The sequence below is a fragment of the Equus quagga genome, chromosome 13 (genome assembly GCF_021613505.1).
Source record: "Equus quagga isolate Etosha38 chromosome 13, UCLA_HA_Equagga_1.0, whole genome shotgun sequence".
NCBI classification, from domain to species: Eukaryota; Metazoa; Chordata; class Mammalia; order Perissodactyla; family Equidae; genus Equus; species Equus quagga.
Window position 1 is genome coordinate 34,352,451 of NC_060279.1, and position 18,851 is coordinate 34,371,301.

An 18,851-nucleotide genomic window follows, 5' to 3' on the forward strand; every position below is an offset into this window, starting at 1 on the left:
GCACTTCTTTGCACAATATTGCTGAGTGGGAAGTCCTGGGTACGATGGGAATGAGCAGTACGAGCATGTAACCAGGACTTGGGTTGGGGAGATAATTTTGGAAAAAGTGAAAGAAAAAGAGAGACCTGGAGGTGAATAGGAATTAACCAAATAAAGGGAGGATGATGAATCGGAGGGCCAGGGATGGTCAGCATAGCCTGGAACTGAGTGTATAGGGTCAGAAGGATGCCGGGACAGAGTCAGAAGAATGTGAGGAAAGGCCTGACTACAGGGCACTCTAGATAAGATGGCCAGAAGGAGAACAGAAAGACAGCCACACACCACAAACAAAGGGCCCATGTTCATGTGGTGGAAAGAGGAAGAGACTCTGAGAATGAGGCAACCGTATATGATTCAGAAGCTGTGAAAGCTTTAGAATATACTCTTAGGCTTTTGTTATTGCCTTGTCCGTGTTGCCTTTTTACCTATTCTCTGTTTCATACATTGTGACTCAACATAAGCAGAGTAAACTAGCCTAACAATCATGGAAGGAGGGGTAAAATTTGGAGGAAATGAGTAATTACCTAATGGAAATGAATAATTACCTAGCAGGATTTGCTAGGTCTGACTCCATCCTTCTTGAAACTCTCTGTCTTGCCTTCCAGGCCCCCACAGCTGTTGCTGCTTTTCCCTTCTGCTCGGCTTTCTTGGCGAGTCTCCTTCGCTGACTCTTCCTCTTCTGCCCGACCACTTACTGTCTGAACTCCATGTGGCTTCAAGACCTTCCCTCTTCTCACTCAATATGCCCTATCCTGACAATCTCATCCTGTTCCACAGCATCGGTTCTGATGTGGTCCACATTATTATCTGGATTTTTGGCCTTTCATCTGTGCTTCAGGCTCACATATTGAACTGAACATTTTCATTTACATACCTTGCAGGCACCTCAAACTCATTACTTTATGCCCTAAAGCCACCCTCCCTTCACCTACGCTCACCTACTCCTTCTCCAGTGCTCCCTTTCTCTTTAATGACCTCATCATTTACCTACTTTCCTAAGCCAGAATCTTGGAGTAATTCTTGACTTATCTCTTTTGAATGGGTTTATGGTAGACATATGTCATATTCATGGCTGCCCAACGTCTTTTAAATAATTCACATGTAATGATGCCCACCTCCGCAAATCAGATGTCAAACTCTCAGTTTCTCTTGCAGTCCACATAGATACGTGTGGCGTAGGCTTACCTGCCACATGCTTCTGAGTGAGGCTTGATTTGGAAATCAGCAATACGAGAACCAAGCTCTACATGGGGCTTCCAACTTGCTGATAATGCCAGCTTCAGAGGTGTGTGGGTTTTAGGTGACAGCAGTAATTACAAGGTTGAATTCCTGATACGGAAGTGGCATTAGTACTATAGATTTTGTGATTAAAGTGAAGTAAGGTCTCAACATCCTGTGTGCCATGGCAGAAGCACTGAACTTACTTATTTGGAACAGTTTTGCTGCCTGATTTGGAGTGTGTGCATGTGGGTGGGGGGAGGAGGTGTCAGAAGCATGGTGGTGTTCTTTTCTGTGAGACTAGACTCGACTTTACTCCTTCAGCCTTCACAATAATCAGAGGGGTTGATATTTTTTAAAGCCCCTTTGTATATATTTGCTAAATCATGTTGTTAAATCATACTTAAAATTAAATCATACTTAAAAAAATCACATTGTATAAATTTTTTTTAAAAAAGTAGAATAAAAGAATAGCCAGTCAATTCTGTGGTTTATAGTAAGAATCTTGAGACTGTTTGAGAATTCGATACTGTTGTTTCTTCTCTGGTAGAAAATTTAGCTGTGTGTTGATCTATGTAAGAGGTATAGGGAAGGATGTGGTGAGAAAGAACTAGAAATGGGTGGAGTTTGGGGTGTGCAAGGCCTACCCTTCTAGGGTTTGTTTATTTGATCTGTCAGGACTCTTAAAAAGGGTTTCTTTGTATTGGTATATCAAATATATAAATTATGTCCAAATATTTCAAGAAGGCAGAGCAGAATGATGGAAAGAGAATAGATATTTTAGCAGAAAACAACTGAGTTTAAATTCTGTCTCCACTACTTACTAGCTGGGTATCCTTGAGCAAGTAGCTTAACTCTCTTAATTTCAGTTCCCTTATTTATGAGGTGTGGCTAAAATATTTACCACACAGAGTTTGTTATGAGGTTACATGGGATAATCTGTGAAAAGGATCTACCACCTAGTGGCCGAGTGGTAAAGGTTAGTCCTCTGCACCAGGGGCAGTTGGGAACCCGAGTGAATGTATGGAGTATTGACTGTAAGTGGGTGGTCCATGAAGTATTGACTATTCCATTCTGTTGACCTGGGATTCCACTTTTGGATTCCCACTTATTGAAATCTGATTCTTTCTGAGAGGACCAGCCCAAGTGCTTTTCTTCCCTAATGGATCCTTCCTCAATTCTCTTAGCTGGAAGTAATTAATTCTACTTCTGAAATACGATTATATTTTATTGCAGGTCATATTTGGAATTTTGTATAAAATGTAGATCCTTGGATGAACCAGTGGGAAGGTACTTTAATGAACATCTAATACAGCCCCATATGTTTATATTGAATCTTTATTGTTATCAAATTAATATATTACTATAGGTCAAGATTCAAATGGTATTGCAAGGATGATAAAGAGCAGCTCCCTGAGCCACACCTGCACACTCCCATCTCCCTTACCAGAGGCAACTACTGTTAGCCTCTTCTAATAATTTGTTTTATTCCTAGTTTTCAGTTTTAGCCATTCCATTATCTATTGATTTTCTGTGATAGAAGATGAAAATTTAGTTTTCTCACACTCTTTTCATACATCATGAGAGCCCCGCATCTCACAAATACATGTGATTCCCTTTCCCCATTTTCCCAATACAGTCATTTCACAATTTTTGGCTAAATCAAAGTTTGGTGTTTGATATTACTGTAACTATCTAAATAAAACTCACAGGTAAGCCATGTAGTGTATTATTTGTTCATTGACTTCCTGATGCATCTTTAAATTTTTTTTTTCTTGAGTCAATGATACTTCAATAATTTGTTCAATATTTATGTCCTTTTCACTAGTCCTTTCTAAACTGCCCAAATTATAAAATACCTCTCAAAATAAATTATATGCTTTATCAAGAACCATTCACCACCTGCAGTACACACACACATACCACACACACTCTTTCGTTTGGGACTAATCCTCCCTGAATTTTCTGTCCTCTGGCTTCAGTCTGGACAAACTGCTCTCTGGTCCTGTACAGGTCAAGGTTCAGGGACTTCTCTTCACCCTCATCCTGGGGATTCCCTGCTTAATATTCTTCCTTCCTTACATGTACATGTAATTAATTACCAGCTGGGTATAGAACATCAGGCTGAAACTCGTTTTCCTTTAAATGTTAAAGGAATTGCTCCCCCGCCTTCTAGCTTCCAGTGCTGCTGTCAAGAAGGCCAGTGCCAGTCTTACTCCTAATCTTTGGATGTGATCTATTTTTTCTCTGGCAGCATTTAAGATCTCCTCTTTCCTTGGTATTTTGTAATTTAAAAATGCTGTGTGCTTTTGTATATGTTTTCCCCCGTTCATCAAACTAGATATTATTTCTCTGATAACCTTCTTTCCTCTATTTTCTTGGTTCACTCTTGCTTGAGCACCTACCAGCTGGTTATTATTCATCCTGGCATAAACCTCTAAATTTCTTATCTTTTCTCTCCTTTTTTTCCATCTCATTATTTTTTAGGTACACTTATAAAAAGGACTCTTCAACTTTATCCTCCACCACTCTATTAACTTTAAATTTTTTCTGCTATCACATTTAGGAAATACATCTCTAAAATGTCTTCCATTAATTTGTTCATTTTTCATATTTATTACCATTATGTTTTTGTTTTATTGTTTCATCTCCCTGATGACTATGTATATGTATTTTTTTCTTCTGCCTCCTGCTTTGTCTCTGTTTCTTTTAAGTTCCTTTTTCTGTGTGTTGTTTTCTTTTAGGTCAGAAGTTTTTCTGGATGTGATTCAGGTCTATTTACTCATATTTAAGAGTGAAAAGAGCACACACGCACACACACAAACTGATTGGAATTCTTTGTGTGTGGACCAGGTTTATTTATAGATTGGTTTCATTATAGGATTAACAGGAAAGGGTCTAGATCTTTGTACTGTGAGACCCCAAATGTCAGTAACTATAGTGATTTTTCTCTTCTTGGACCAGTGAGCTTGGTAGGATACTCCAGTCTTCTGCTTGTCACATAAATGTGTCTGTGAGTACTCCAAGAATCAAGGAGGAAAGGGCTTGGAGATCCCGCTTCCATCTTTGTAGACTTCTACTTAAACTTTCTTTTTCAGCACGTTGCCTCCACTCCACCCTCTCTGCCTGGTGTTCTGCAGTCTGATAATGCTCTAATTACATTTCTTTGGAAAATAAAGCTGGAGGATGAGTACTCATCTGGCTGCCTAGGGTGCAGGAGTGTGCCTGTTCCACATGTGACCTTCCAGAAAAGCACTTGTTCCCACCTTCGCCCCTTAACCCACTTTTCGTAGAACCTGAAGGCTCAAATCACTAAACTTCTGTGGGGTTGTGTGGAGTGAACATAATTGGTTCTTACTGGGGTCTCTCTCAATAGAGAGCTTTCTCCCATTTTCAGTTATCCCTCCTCCATCCACTTTCCACTTTCGAAAAATGTGATATGAATTCTGGTATGTTATTGTCTTCTCTTTGGTACTCTTTAGCCTTTGTGGGTTTCGCTCATTCATTCAATGGACAGACATTTTTTGAGTAGTTTCTATATGACTGGCACTGTTTCATGTGCAGTGGATAAAGCAGCAGATAGACAGAAATCCCTGCCCTCACAGGGATTACACTTTAGGAGTGGAAGTCAGAGAATAAACAAACAAGTGAAATGTATAGTGTGTCAGATGATGGTCAGTACTATATGTGAGGAAAAATACTACATAAGGAAAGGATAGAGAACATGCTGATAAGAGAAAGTCTTGCTGATAAGAGAAAGTCTCACTGATAAGGTGTTATTTGAGCCGACATCTGGAGGGAGTGTGAGAATGAGCTGTGCAGCAGAAGATGAAGGAGGTTCTGCAGCTCTTGGCTGATTACCCAAGATTGGTTAGTGCTCTTCCTCCATAGATGCTCCCATAGCACCTTGAGCATACTTTAATTATAGCACTTATCATCATGCAGTGTTGTAACTATTAAATTACATGTCTGTTTCTAGGACTTGGCAGAGCCACTCAACATCTGGGACTTTGTCTTATTAATTTTTGTATTCCCAGAGTCTAATACATCCTATTAGCTATTCAGTAAATGCTTTCTTCCAGCTGTATTGAGGTATAATTGACAAAGAAAATTGCAATATATTTAAAGTATACAACATGATGATTTGATGTACATATACATTGTGAAATGATTACTACAATGAAGTTAACTGACACATCTATCAGCTTACGAGGTTGTGTTTTTTTGTGTGTGTGAGAATGCTTCAACTATATTCTCTTAGCAAATTTCGAGTATACAATATAGTCATGCACCTCGTAATGATGTCTTGATAAAAAACGGACCATAGATATGAAGGTGGTACCATAAAATTAGTACCATATAGCCTAGGTGTGCAGCCGGCTATTCTGTCTATGTTTATGTACATATATTCTATAATGTTTGCACAACAATGAAATCACCTAACAATGCATTCCTCAGAATATATCCCTGTTGTTAAGTGATACATGTCTGTACAATATTAGCTATAGTCACTGTGATGTACATTAGATCCTCAGAACTTATTCATTTTAAAAATGAAAATTTGTACCCTTTGAGCACCGTCGCCCCATTTCCCGCACCCCCTTGCCCCTGGCAACCACCATTCTACTCTGTATTTCTAAGAGTTTGACTTTTAATAATTTTTTTTAGATTCCACATATAAGTGACACCATACAGTATTTGTCTTTCTCTGTCTGGCTTATTTCACTTAGCATAGTGCCCTCCAGGTTTATCTATGCTGTTGCAAATGGCAAGATTTCCCTTTTTTATGTCTGAATAATATTCCATGATATGTCTGTATACCACAGCTTCTTTATCCAATCACCTGTTGACAGGCATTTAGGTTGTTTCCATGTCTTGGCTGTCGTGAATAATGCTCCTAGGAATGAAAGATATCAAAAAGATATCTTGTTGAGATAATGATTTCATTTCCTTTGGTTAAATATCCAGAAGTGGCATTGCTGGATCACACGGTGATTCTTTTTTTGACTTTTTGAGGAACCTCCATACTGTTCTCCATAATGGCTATAGCAGTTTACATTCCCACCAACAGTTTACAAGCGTTCTGTTTTCTCCAAATCCTTGCCAACCTTTGTTATTGCTTGTTTTTTTGACTGTAGATATCCTAACAGATGTGAAGTGATATGTCATTGTGACTTTGATTTGCATTTCCCTGAGATTAGTGATGGTGAGCATCTTTTCATATACTTATTGGCCATTCATATGTGTTTTTTTGAAAGATGTTTATTCAGGTCCTTTACCCATTTTTTTTTGAGGAAGATTAGCCCTGAGCTAACATCTGCATTCAATCCTCCTCTTGTTGCTGAGGAGATTGACCCTGAACTAACATCTGTGCCCATTTTCCTCTATTTTATATGTGGGACATGTGCCAGAGCATGGCATGAGCTGTGCACAGGTCCATGCCTGGAATCCAAACCGGTGAACCCTGAGATGCCAAAGCAGAGCATGCAAACTTAACTGCTATGTCACTGGGCTGACCCCCTTTATCCAGTTTTTAAATTGGATTATTTGGGTTTGTTTTGTTTTGTTTTTGCTATTGAATTATAAGAGCTCTTTATATACTTTTGAATGTCAACTCTTTATTGGATATACAGTTTGCAAATATTTTCTCCCATTCTGCAGGTTGTCTTTTAATTTTGTTGACTTTTTTTTCTTTTGCTTTGCAGAAGCTTTCTAGTTTGATGTAGTCCCACTTATTTTTTGCTTTTGTTGCCTGTACTTTTGGCATTAGATCCGAAAGTTCATTGCCAAGACCAATGTCAAGGAGCTTTCTCTATGTTTTCTTCTGGGAGTTTTATTTTTCAGGTTTTATGTTTAAGTCTTTAATACATTTTGCGTTGTTTTCTGTGTATGGTGTAACATAAGGATCCAATTTCATTCTTTTGCATATGGACATCCAGTTTTCCCAATACCATTTATTAAAGAGACTATCCTTTCTCCATTGTGTATTCTTGGCACCTTTGTCAAAAATTAGTTGACTAAGTATGCATAGGCTTATTTCTGGGCTTTCTGTTCTGTTCCATTGATCTATGTGTCTGTTTTTGGGCCAGTACCATACTGTTTTTATTGCCATAGTTTTGTAATATAGTTTGAAATCAGGAACTGTGATGCCTCCAGCTTTACTCTTCTTGCTCAAGATTGCTTTAGCTATTCAAAGTCTTTTGTAATTCCATATAAGTTTTAGGGTTTTTTGTTCTATTTCTTAGAAAAATGCCATTGGAATTTTGAAAAGGATTGCATTTGAATCTGTAGATTGCTTTGGGTAGTATGGACGTTTTAGCAATATTAATTCTCCCAACCCATGAACACAGAATATCTTTTCATTTATTTGTGTCTTCTTCAGTTTCTTTCATCAAAGTAATAGTTTTTAAGTGTACAGATCTCTAACCTCCTTGGTTAAATTTAATTCCTAAGTATCTTACACTTTTTGATGCCATTGTAAATGGGATTGTTTTCTTATTATTTTTTTGGAGAATTCATTGTCATTGTGTAGAAATCAACTGATATTTGTGTGTTGATTTAGTATCCTGAAATTTTACTGAATTTGTTTATTAGTTCTAATAGTTTTTTTTTGTAGAATCTTTAGGGGGTTCTATCTAGAAGATTATGTCTTCTGCAGACAGAGACAGTTTTACTTCTTCCTTTATGATTTGGGTGCCTTTTAAATTTCCTTCTTGCCTAATTACTCTGGTTAGGACTTCCAGCACTATGTTGAATAGGAGTGGAGAGAGTGGATACTCTTATTTTGTTCCTGATCTTAGAGGGAAGACTTTTAGCTTTTCACGTTGAGTATGATGTTAATTGTGAGCTTGTCATATATGGCCTTTATTATGTTGAGTTAAGTTCTTTGTAGACTCACTTTACTAAGAATTGTCAAATGCCTTTTGACTATCTGTGGAGATGTTTGTATGATTTTTATCCTTAATTTTATTAATGTGTTGTATCATATTTATTGATTTATGTATCTTAAACCATCCTTGCATCTCAAGGATAAATCCCACCTGGTCATGGTGTATGATCCTGTTAATGTACTGTTGAATTCAGTTTGCTAATATTTTCTTAAGGCTTTTTGCATCTATGTTTATCAGGGATATTGGCCTGTAATTTTCTTTTCTAGTAGCATCTTTATCTGGCTTTGGTATCAGGGTTATGCTGGCCTCATAAAAGGTTTGGAAGTGTTCCCTCCTCTTCAGTTTTTTGGGAATTTTTGAGAAGGACTCGAATTAATCCTTTAAATATTTGGTAAAATTCACCAGTGAAGCCATCTGGTCCTGGGCTTTTCTTTGTTGAGAGATTTTTGGTTAGTGATTCAATCTCCTTATCCATTTTTGGTCTGTTCAGATTTTCTATTTCTTCATGACTTAGTCTTGGTAGATTTTATGTTTCTAGTGATTTATGCATTTCTTCTAGGTGATCCGTTTTGTTGGCATATAATCACTCATAGTAGTCTCTTTGGATCCTTTGTATTTCCATGGTATTAGTTATAACATCTCCTTTTCCACTTATAATTTTATTTATTTGAGTCTTCTCTCTTGTTTTCTCAGTTAGTATAGCTAATGGTATGTCAATTTTGTTTATTTTTCAAAAAACCAACTCAGTTCAATGATCTTTTCTATTGTCTTTCTAGTCTCTATTTCAGTTATTTTTGCTCTGATCTTTGCTATTTTCTTCCTTCTACTAACTTTGGGCTTAGTTTATTCTGTTTTTCTTCTTCCTTGATGTATAAATTTAGATTGTTTATTTGAGATCTTTCTTTTTTCTTAATGTAGATGTTTACCACTATAAATTTCCCTCTTAGAACTGCTTTTGCTGCATCCCGTAGGTTTTGGCATGTTGTGTTTCTATTTTCATTTGTTTCAGGATCTTTTTTGATTTCCCCTTTTGATTTCATCTTTGACCCATTAGTAGTATGGAAGCATGTTGTTTAATCTCCACATATTTGTGAATTTTCCAGTTTTTTCCTGTTACTGATTTCTAGTTTTATACCATTGTGGTTGGAAAAGATGTTTGATATAACTTCAGTCTTCTTAAATTTGTTAAGACTTGTTTTGTGGCCTAACATATAAACTTTCCTGAAAAATGTTCCATATGCATTTGAGAAAAGTGTGTATTCTGCTGCCATTGGATGGAAATGTTCTGTATATGTCTGTTAGGTCCATTTGGTCAAATGTGTTGTTCAAGTACAATGTTTCCTTATTGAATTTCTGCCTGGATCATCTATCTGTTGTTAAAGTGGAGTATTGAAGTCCCCTACTATTACTGTTTCACCATCCATTTCCCCCTTCAGATCTGTTAATATTTGCTTTATATATTTAGATGCTCTGATGTTGAGTATATAAATATTTACAATTGTTATATACTGTTGATAACTTGAGTCCTTTAACATTACATATGAACTTATTTGTCTCTTTTTACCATTTTTCACTTAAAGTACATTTTTTCTAGTAAAAATATAGCAACTCTTGTGTTTGATTTCTATTTGCATGGAATATCTTTTTTCATCTCTTTGCTTTCAGGCTTTATGTGTGCTTAAACTGAAGTGAGTCTGTTGGAGGTAGTTGATTATTTTCTTGTTTTATACATTCAGACACTCTAAGTTTTTTTTTGATTAGAGGATTTAATTCATTTACATTTAATGTGATTACTGATAGAGAAGGGCTTACCATTGTCACTTAATTAATTGTTTTCTGGGTGTTAGTAGATCCTTTGCTGCTTACTGTCTATGTATTCTTGGACAAGTTATGTAGTTTCTCTGATTTGCAATTTCCTGGTTTGAAAATGGGGATAATAATATCTGCATCAAGGCATTATTGAGTAGATTAGTTAATTAATTTATACTAAAGTAATCACTAATCACATGCTATGTGTCAGTCATGTTCTAGATGCTGGGAATACAATAGGAAACAAAATAGACAAAGATCTTTACCCTTACAGAGCTTACAATCTAGTGAGTGGAGACAAATAAAGAAAATGAGTAAAATATATAGAATAAATAGTAGACAGAAAGTGATAAGCTGAATTTTTAGACAGGGAATTTCTAGAGAGTTAATTCAATAAATATTCTTCAATAAATAGCTATTGAATATATAATTGTGTACCAGATACTATTCTAGGAGGTAGGAGTGCAGCCATGAACAGCAGAAGCCCCTGCCCACACAGCAGCTCCATCCCAGTGGAGACTGATGACTAAGAATTAAACAAACAGTGACAGAGTATAAACTATAACGTCAAGTAGATAAGTGCTATGAACAAAACAAAACCCAGTGTCAGGTAATAGAGAGTAAGAGTCATGGGTTACAAAATGTGCCCAGGGAAGGTTGAGCTTAGAAGAGGACAATCGAGCAGAAATCTAAATAGAGTGAGGGAGCAAACTGTGAAGGTATTTTAGGTGAAGAGAGGTAAATGATTTAGACAAAGAAAATAATTGCTAATATTGGAATTATAAGAGAGCTAGATATATGGGAGACAGGTACCTTCCAAATCATAGCCAATAACACCAGCCTTTTTTTTTTTAAAAAAAAAAAACGGAATCATTTCACACTCTGCACAATAAGAAGGCAGTTGGCAATAGAAAGAGCAGAGAGCCTGGATTCAGAAGACTTGAGTTCAGGCCTTTTTATGTGCTTTCATTATCTGTGTGGCCTCAGGTAAGTTATTTCACTTCAGATACCTGATTTAATCTGTAATAATTGGGAGGTCATCATAAATGAAAACTGATGCGTGTCAGGCACACCTGCTGAGTATTTACACCCTCTGTTCTCCAAGCGATTGTGAAAGGTAGGAATTAACATCCTCATTTCAGAGGTAAGCGGGTGCTCTCTGGATGTTTCCTTTCCTTTCCGTCTTCCAGGCTCTATGTGAAAGAGTTTGTTTGTAAGATGCTGTCCAGTGATGAGCTATTATGCATGGTCCAGTATCACACTTCTCATACGACAGTGTGTATGGACTCTTGGGGTCATGAGGCTACCAAGTAGATCTGAATTCATTTTCTTTGGTAAAAATTTTACCCTATGACAAATACTTAAAAACATTTTTTAAGTTAGCAGATATTATGGAATAAAATGCAAATTTTACATTCATAAGATAAAAACAAAACTTCAGAGAAATAGCTGAGCCTTAATTTTCTCACATGTGAAATGCATTAAAGTGTGATGATCTTCTTATACAAGAAAGTTATAAAAAGATGAAATTCTTATGGAGAAGTAGGAAACATGCTGAATTGATTCGTTAATGTATCATAGATACTCAACACATGTCAATTTCCTTTCTTCCTTTCATCAGTAGGCCTGGGACATTTGGGTAGCTTTATCATTCCAAGTGTTTGAAAGGTATTCCTTATTTTGGTAATAGTTTTAGTTTTCACTTATGAACTCTACATGTGTAAGCAGAGTTTTTCCAGTCATTATCAGCCTATAGGAGAAAAATAATAAGGGCATACTGACAGTAAGAATTTAGAGTGTATTAACATTGACTCTACTGATGAGAGTATTCAAATGCCTCTAAAAGACACAATCAGTTATTCAGCTCATCCCTGGAATGGAGCCCACTTGATCATGATGTATGATCTTTTTAATGTATTGTTGTATTTGATTTGCTAGTATTTGGTTGAGGATTTTTGCATCAATGTTCATCAGTGATATTGGCCTGTTATTTTCTTTTTTTGTGTTGTCCTTGTCTGGTTTTGGTATCAGGATAATGTTTGCTTCGTAGAAAGAGTTAGGAAGCCTCCCCTCCTCTTCAATTGTTTGGAAGAGTTTGAGAAGGATAGGTATTAAGTCTTCTTTGAATGTTTGGTAGAATTCACCAGGGAAGCCATCTAGTCCTGGACTTTTATTTTTTTGGGAGATTTTTAATTGCTGTTTCTATCTCCTTACTGGTGATTGGTCTATTCAAATTTTCTACATCTTCTTGGTCCAGTTTTGGAAGATTGTATGTTTCTAAGAATTTATCCATTTCTTCTAGATTATCCAATTTGTTGGCGTATAGCTTTTCATAGTATTCTCTTATTATCTTTTGTATTTCTGAGGTGTCCGTTGTAATCTCTCCTCTTTCATTTCTGATTTTATTTATTTGAGCCTTCTCTCTTTTTTTCTTGGTGAGTCTAGCTAAGGGTTTGTCAATTTGTTTATCTTTTCGAAGAAACAGATCTAGGTTTCATTAATTTTTTTCTATTGTTGTTTTAGTCTCTATTTCATTTATTTCTGCTCTGATTTTTATTATTTCCTTCCTTCTGTTGATTTTGGGCTTTGTTTGTTGTTCTTTTTCCAGTACCTTTAGGTGCACTATTAGATTGTCTATGTGGGATTTTTCTTCTTTGTTGAGGTAGGCCTGAATTGCTATAAACTTCCCTCGTAGAACTGCTTTTGCTGTATCCCACAGATTTTGGCATGTTGTGTTTTCATTTTCACTGGTCTCTAGGAACTTTTTTATTTCTTCTTTGATTTATTCATTGACCCAATCATTGTTCAGTAGCATTTTGTTCAATCTCCACGTTTTTGTGGCTTTTCTGGTTTTCTTTCTGTAGTTGATTTCCAGTTTCATACCTGTGTGGCCAGAAAAGATGCATGGTATTATTTTGATCTTCTTAAATTTATTGAGACTTGTTTTGTGGCCTAATATGTAATCAATCCTGGAGAATGTTCCATGGGCATTTGAAAAGAATGTATATTCTGTGGTTTTTGGATGGAATGTTCTGTATATATCTACTAAGTCCATCTGGTCTAATGTGTCCTTTAAGGTGAGCGTTTCCTTATTGATCTTCTGTTTGGATGATCTATCCATTGGTGTAAGTGGAGAGTTAAAGTCCCCTACTATTATTGTGTTACTGTCTATTTCTCCTCTTATGTCTGTTAATAATTCCTTTATATATTTAGGTGCTCCTATGTTGGGTGCATAGATATTTACAAGTGTTATATTTTCTTGTTGGATTGTTCCCTTTATCATTATGTAGTGCCCGTCTTTGTCTCTTATTACAGTTTTTGATTTAAAGTCTATTTTGTCTGATATAAGTATTGCTACCCCTGCTTTCTTTTCTTTGCCATTTGCGTGGAATATCTTTGTCCATCCTTTCACTTTCAGTTTGTGAGAGTCTGTAGGTCTGAAGTGTGTCTCCTGTATGCAGCATATACATGGATCTTGTTTATTTATCCAGTTGGCCACCCTATGGCATTTGGTTGGAGCATTTAATCCATTGACATTTAAAGTAACTATTGATAAATATGTATTGCCATTTTGTCACTTTTTCTTTTTTTTGGGTGTTTTAGTAGTTCTTCTCAGTTCCTTTCTTTTTCTCTTGCTCTCTTCCCTTGTGGTTTGATGGCTATCTTTAGTAATATGTTTGATTTCTTCTGTCTTACTTTTTTCCTGCTTGTTATAGGTTTCTGGTTTGTGGTTACCATGAGGATCCTATTTAATATACTATGCATATAACAGGCTATATTGAGTAGATAGACTCTTTAGCTTGACCTCTTTCTAAAAGCTCTACTTTTTCACTTTCCTCCTCCCACATTATATGTTTTTCACATCATATATAGTCTTTTGTTTAGTGTGTGTATATCCATTACCCTCTTATCATTGAAATAGGTAATTTTAGTACATTTGTCTTTTAACCTTCATATTACCTTCACAGGTAGTTGATCTGCTGGCTTTACTATGCTTTTACCTTACAAGTGATTTTATTGCTTGTTTTTTCTTCTTGTTGTTTTGGGTTTTTTTGATAATTTTTTTTCTTTTATCTCTATTTGTGGTCATTACTTTCCCACTTAAATAAGTACCTTCAGCATTTCTTGTAGAACTGGTTTCTTAGTGATAAACTCCTTTAATTTTTGCTTGTCTGGGAAGCTCTTTATCTCTCCTTCCATTCTGAATGACAGCCATGATGGATAGAGTATTCTTGGCTGTAGGTTTTTTTCCTTTTAGCACTTCAAATATGTTGTGCCGTTCTCTTCTTGCCTGTAGGGTCTTGGCTGAGAAGTCTGCTGACAGCCTGATGGGCTTCCCTTTATATGTCACTTGTAGCCTTTCTCTTGCTGCTTTTAGGATTCTCTCTTTGTCTTTAATTTTAGACATTTTGATTATAATATGTCTTGGTGTGGGCCTCTTTGGGCTTCTCTTGTTTGGAGCTCTCTGTGCTTCCTGAACTTGGATGTCTGTTTCCTTCCACAGGTGAGGAAAATTTTCCTCTATAAAATAATAGACAAATAAATTTTCTGCCCCTTTGTCTCTCTCTTCTCCTTCTGGGACCCCTATAATCTGAATGTTAGCACGCTTGATATTGTCCCAGAGTTCCCTTACACTGTTCTCATTCTGTCTAATTCTTTTTTCTCTTTTCTGTTCTGCTTGGGTGATTTCCTCTAATCTTTCGTCTAGCTCGCTGATCCGTTCTTCTGCTTCCTCTACTCTGCTATTGAGTTCTCTAGTGAATTTCTCATTTCAAGTGTTGTATTCTTCATTTCTGATTGGTTCTTTTTTATATCTTCCAATTCTTTGCTGATGTGCTCACTGTGTTCATCCATTCTTCTCTGCATATCTGTGAGCATCCTCATCATATTTTGTTTGAATTTCTTGTCAAGGAGGTCGCTAGTTTCTGTTTCACTTAGTTCTTTTTCTGGTGTTTTGTAGTGTTCCCTTGCTTGGAAAGTATTCCTTTGCCTCCTCATTATGCCTCTTTCTCTGTGCTATTTTCTTGTACTAGGTAAGTCCTGATCTTGGAGAAGTGGCCTTATGTATGAGATACCTTATGAGGCCCAACAGTGTGCTTCCCTCTCATCACCAGACCATAAGAACCAGGAGTGACCCCTTTGTAGGCTACTTGTGTTCTTCTGCTGTGGCAGGGTTGCTCCCACTGCAGGTACCCAGGGAGTCTGATCTTTCCTTCCCTGGCCAGCTGTTTGTAAATCCGGTTTGGAGGGGCCTCAGCACTGTTGGCTACAAAGTCTATTAGCACACTCTTATTGCAAGTGTCCTCTTAATTGGGTTGGTACCCAGTGTCGCTGGTTGCTAGGCTCAGGGGTATACAGTTGTCATAGACCTGAGGCCAACAAGGCTGATGTCAGTTCTCCTGGGAGTGCAGCTGAGGAGGGCTAGCCCTTGGCATGGAGGCACTCAGTTGTTTCAGGCTTTGGAAGGTGGGGTTGATCCCTTTTATGGCTATTTGTGAAGCACAAGTCTTCTGCCTCTGATAAGCCTCATCTCCCTCTGGACCACATACACTGTCAACACAGTCCTGGTCCGTGCACACTTCTCAACCCCCTGGAGCATACCCCACCGCCACACTGCAGAGGCCCCACCTCTGCCCCAATGCCCCCCACAGTTCACCTGGTCCTCACACAAGCCCTGCCTCACAGAGGCAGACACCCTTGCCTGCCTGTAGAGGATCAAGGCACCCAGTCAATGCAGGCTGAAAAGTAGCCTGAGGGCATGCTGTTAGGTGGGGCGGGACCTTAGGGCGGGTTGCCTGCCCTGGCTGAATTGTATTACATCTGTGCTCTAGTGGGCGTGGCAGATCCCTTGGCTAACAGGCCAAGGGATGAACCTCAATGGCCCCCACTGGGGTCCGTATCAGCACGCCAGGACCAGCTCAGAACAACGGCCCCCACCAATGTCTCAGTCTCCAGAGAGGTCCCTCCTCTTACCAAGATGCCCCCAGAGCCCACCAGGTGAGTCTTGTTTCACCAAAGGATTGTCAGCCTTCTCTCTGGTGATTGTAGGTTGCTGCAATGAGTGAGTTTGTGTGTGGGCCCTTTAAGACCTGGGTCTTTTTAGCTTTCAGCCAATAGCTTTTCTGGGGCTATCCTTGCTGCAGTTAATAGCCAGCAAAGCCAGACAGTAAGACCCCTGTCTCAGTTGGGCTGAATCTGAAGGATGCTTGTAGCAGTATCGGCCCCGCTCCGGACCTCACTCCTCCAAGGATGGCTGCGTACCTTAGGGTGTCTCCTGCATGGCCAGCTGAGAAGCTCTGCTGCTCCCAAAGGTGGCTTTTTTCCTTTCCAGCAGTAATTACTGCCTCTTCTGCCTTCATCAGGACTGTCCCTTGTTGTGAGGGTTCTTTTCATCCAGTTTTCGGTTTTCAATCTGGGATAATTCTTCCAAAAGTTGTTGTAACCTGGTTGTGTTCACGGGAGGAGGTGAATTCAACATCTGCTCACACCGCCATCTTGATGAGATCTCTGTCCCAGTACTTTTTATAGTCACTCATCCTTTCCTTGTGATTTATAATGTCACTTTGATTATATACCACGTTTTTGTGTATGTGTGATTCTATTTCCAAATTCTCTACTTCTTAGTTGATTTTTCTCTGTTCCACTATCATATTGCTTTAATTATTACATATTTATAGTAAATGTTGATATCTAGTAGGGGTATTGCTTCCTAATAAACATCTTAAACTTGTTTGGGGTATTTTTGTCTTTACTGTTTCATACAGGCTTTAGGATCATCCTGACAAGCTTTACAGCAAGGCCTGTGAGATTTTGCATGAAGTTTATAGGTTAATTTGGCAAGAGTTGTCGTTTTCATTTTATTGAATCTTCCCATTCAGAATATTGCATATATCTTCATTTATTTAGATCTTTTTATAAATCTTTCAATACAATTTTTTAATTTTCTCTTTAACAGTCTTACATATCTTTTGTTAGATGTTCTTAAGTCCTTTTTCATTTTGTTGTTATTAGAAATTGTGCTTTTTTATTCAAGATTTTTTCTATTGAAGTGTTGCTGAAATAAAAGAATGCAGTTTTTCTATATTAATCTTATATCTAGAAACGTTGCAGACTTATTGTTTCTAAAATTTTGTGTGTAATTTTGGCTATTGCACATAGACAGTAAAATTACTACAATGTGGTGTTGGCAACCAGGTAGAGAAATTGATAGAACAGAATAAAGAATCCAGAAGTTAACCCACTTATATGTGCACAACTGATTCTCAACAAAAGTGCAAAAGCAAGTCAGTAGGGAAAGGATAGTCTTTTCTACACATGATTCTGAGAAAACTCATATCCATGTGCAAAACAACTACCCTTGAATCATACTTCGCACCGTATATAAAATAACTCAAAATAGTTAATAGACCTAAGTGTAAAAACCCTGAACTATAAAATTACTATGGGAAAACATAGGTGAAAATCTTCTGACTGTTAGTTAGGCAAAGATTTCTTTGATATGATACCAAAAGCACCATCCATGAAATGACAAACTGATAAATTGGATTTGATGAAGTGTACCAAATTTCACCAAATTGTGTACTTCAAATATACACACTTTGTTGTATGTCAGTTATGCTTCAATAAATCTGTTTAAGAAATAAAAGTGGAATGTGTCCCATTCTCTAAGAATCCCAGACGCACTGCATAACCTTGGAAGATTTTCTTTCGTGACGGGGTGACCTTCTTGCTTAAGAAGTTCTTACTCATATTTCAGCTAAATCTCCTTTGCTATACAGTAAATATTTTGGTTATTTTCCCTTTAAAAATATGTTAATAACTCATCATGCTTTATTTTGAATGCAGAATTCACTTTTGGTGATGTAATGTTAAATGTTTTGAATGTCTTATAGGCTGATCCCAAAGTTGTGAGATGGAGAGTAAATATAAGGAAATCCTCTTATTAACTGGCCTGGATAACATCACTGATGAGGAACTGGATCGATTTAAATTCTTCCTTCCAGATGAGTTAAAAGTCTCCACAGCAAAACTAGAAAATGCAAATAGGACAGAGGTAGCAAACTTGATGATTCAAAATGTTGGTGCAGTGTCTGCAGTGACGAAGACCATACATGTTTTCCAGAAGCTGAATTACATGCATGTGGCAAAAAGTCTTCAGGAAGAGAAGGAGAAAGGTAATGTGGGAGTATGCTCGCCTTCCTGGTCCCTGTCTCCGTCTAGTCTGGGCCTTTCCTTTCATGATGTCAGTGGTATAAGGCCCCTAGTGCACGTTGTTGGAATGTTTTTGCTAACTTAGTACACTGCTCCTTTGCTCCCTTTTACTGAGAATTGCTAGGAAGTGTTTGTTGCAAATCCCACAAATTATTCATGTATTTGTTTGTCATCCCTTGTCCAATTTACCATTTCATAATCTTTTCACTTTGCCTGTCTTTGCCTGCCATTTACTTTGCAATGGACATGGACATAGGACTTCAATGTTAAGTTTTTAAAGTACCGTTTACCCAAGTATGTAATGTTCTCCAATTTTTCCGAAGGCTTGAAGGCAACATAAAGAAATTATAGCACTGGAAAATCATAAACTGGGACATTAGACATATTTCCTCCTCCATGTAGTCTGTCCATTCCTCTCCTTGTCCCCAGCCTGTTAGGGTCTGAGTTATTCCTCTTTTCTTCAGGCGGAATCTTCTATTCACAGATCCTCTCTTTTAAGTGAGGGATCCTCTCTTCTCTCTAGCTCCTACCACTGATGACAATATAAATTTCCCACAACAAAGACTGTTTTCTAAATATTATTCAATAAATCACTGAACATCTCCATCTGAAATATCTGCATTTGGTTTATATTCCTGATTTTGTTCCCTAAGAGCAATTGATATAGCCTGGCTTTCTGGCTAA

At 37.4% G+C, this 18,851-nt stretch overlaps 1 protein-coding gene across 1 annotated transcript in view; it reads left to right on the top strand.

The window, feature by feature from the left end:
* Positions 1–18,851, top strand: part of AIM2 (absent in melanoma 2) — a 54,745-nt gene that overhangs the window by 22,556 nt on the left and 13,338 nt on the right. Inside the window, exon 2 of the mRNA XM_046683058.1 lies at positions 17,849–18,130. Within this exon, the coding sequence (XP_046539014.1) occupies positions 17,869–18,130 (262 nt within the window). The 5' untranslated portion in view covers positions 17,849–17,868. The remainder of the gene's footprint in view (positions 1–17,848; positions 18,131–18,851) is intronic.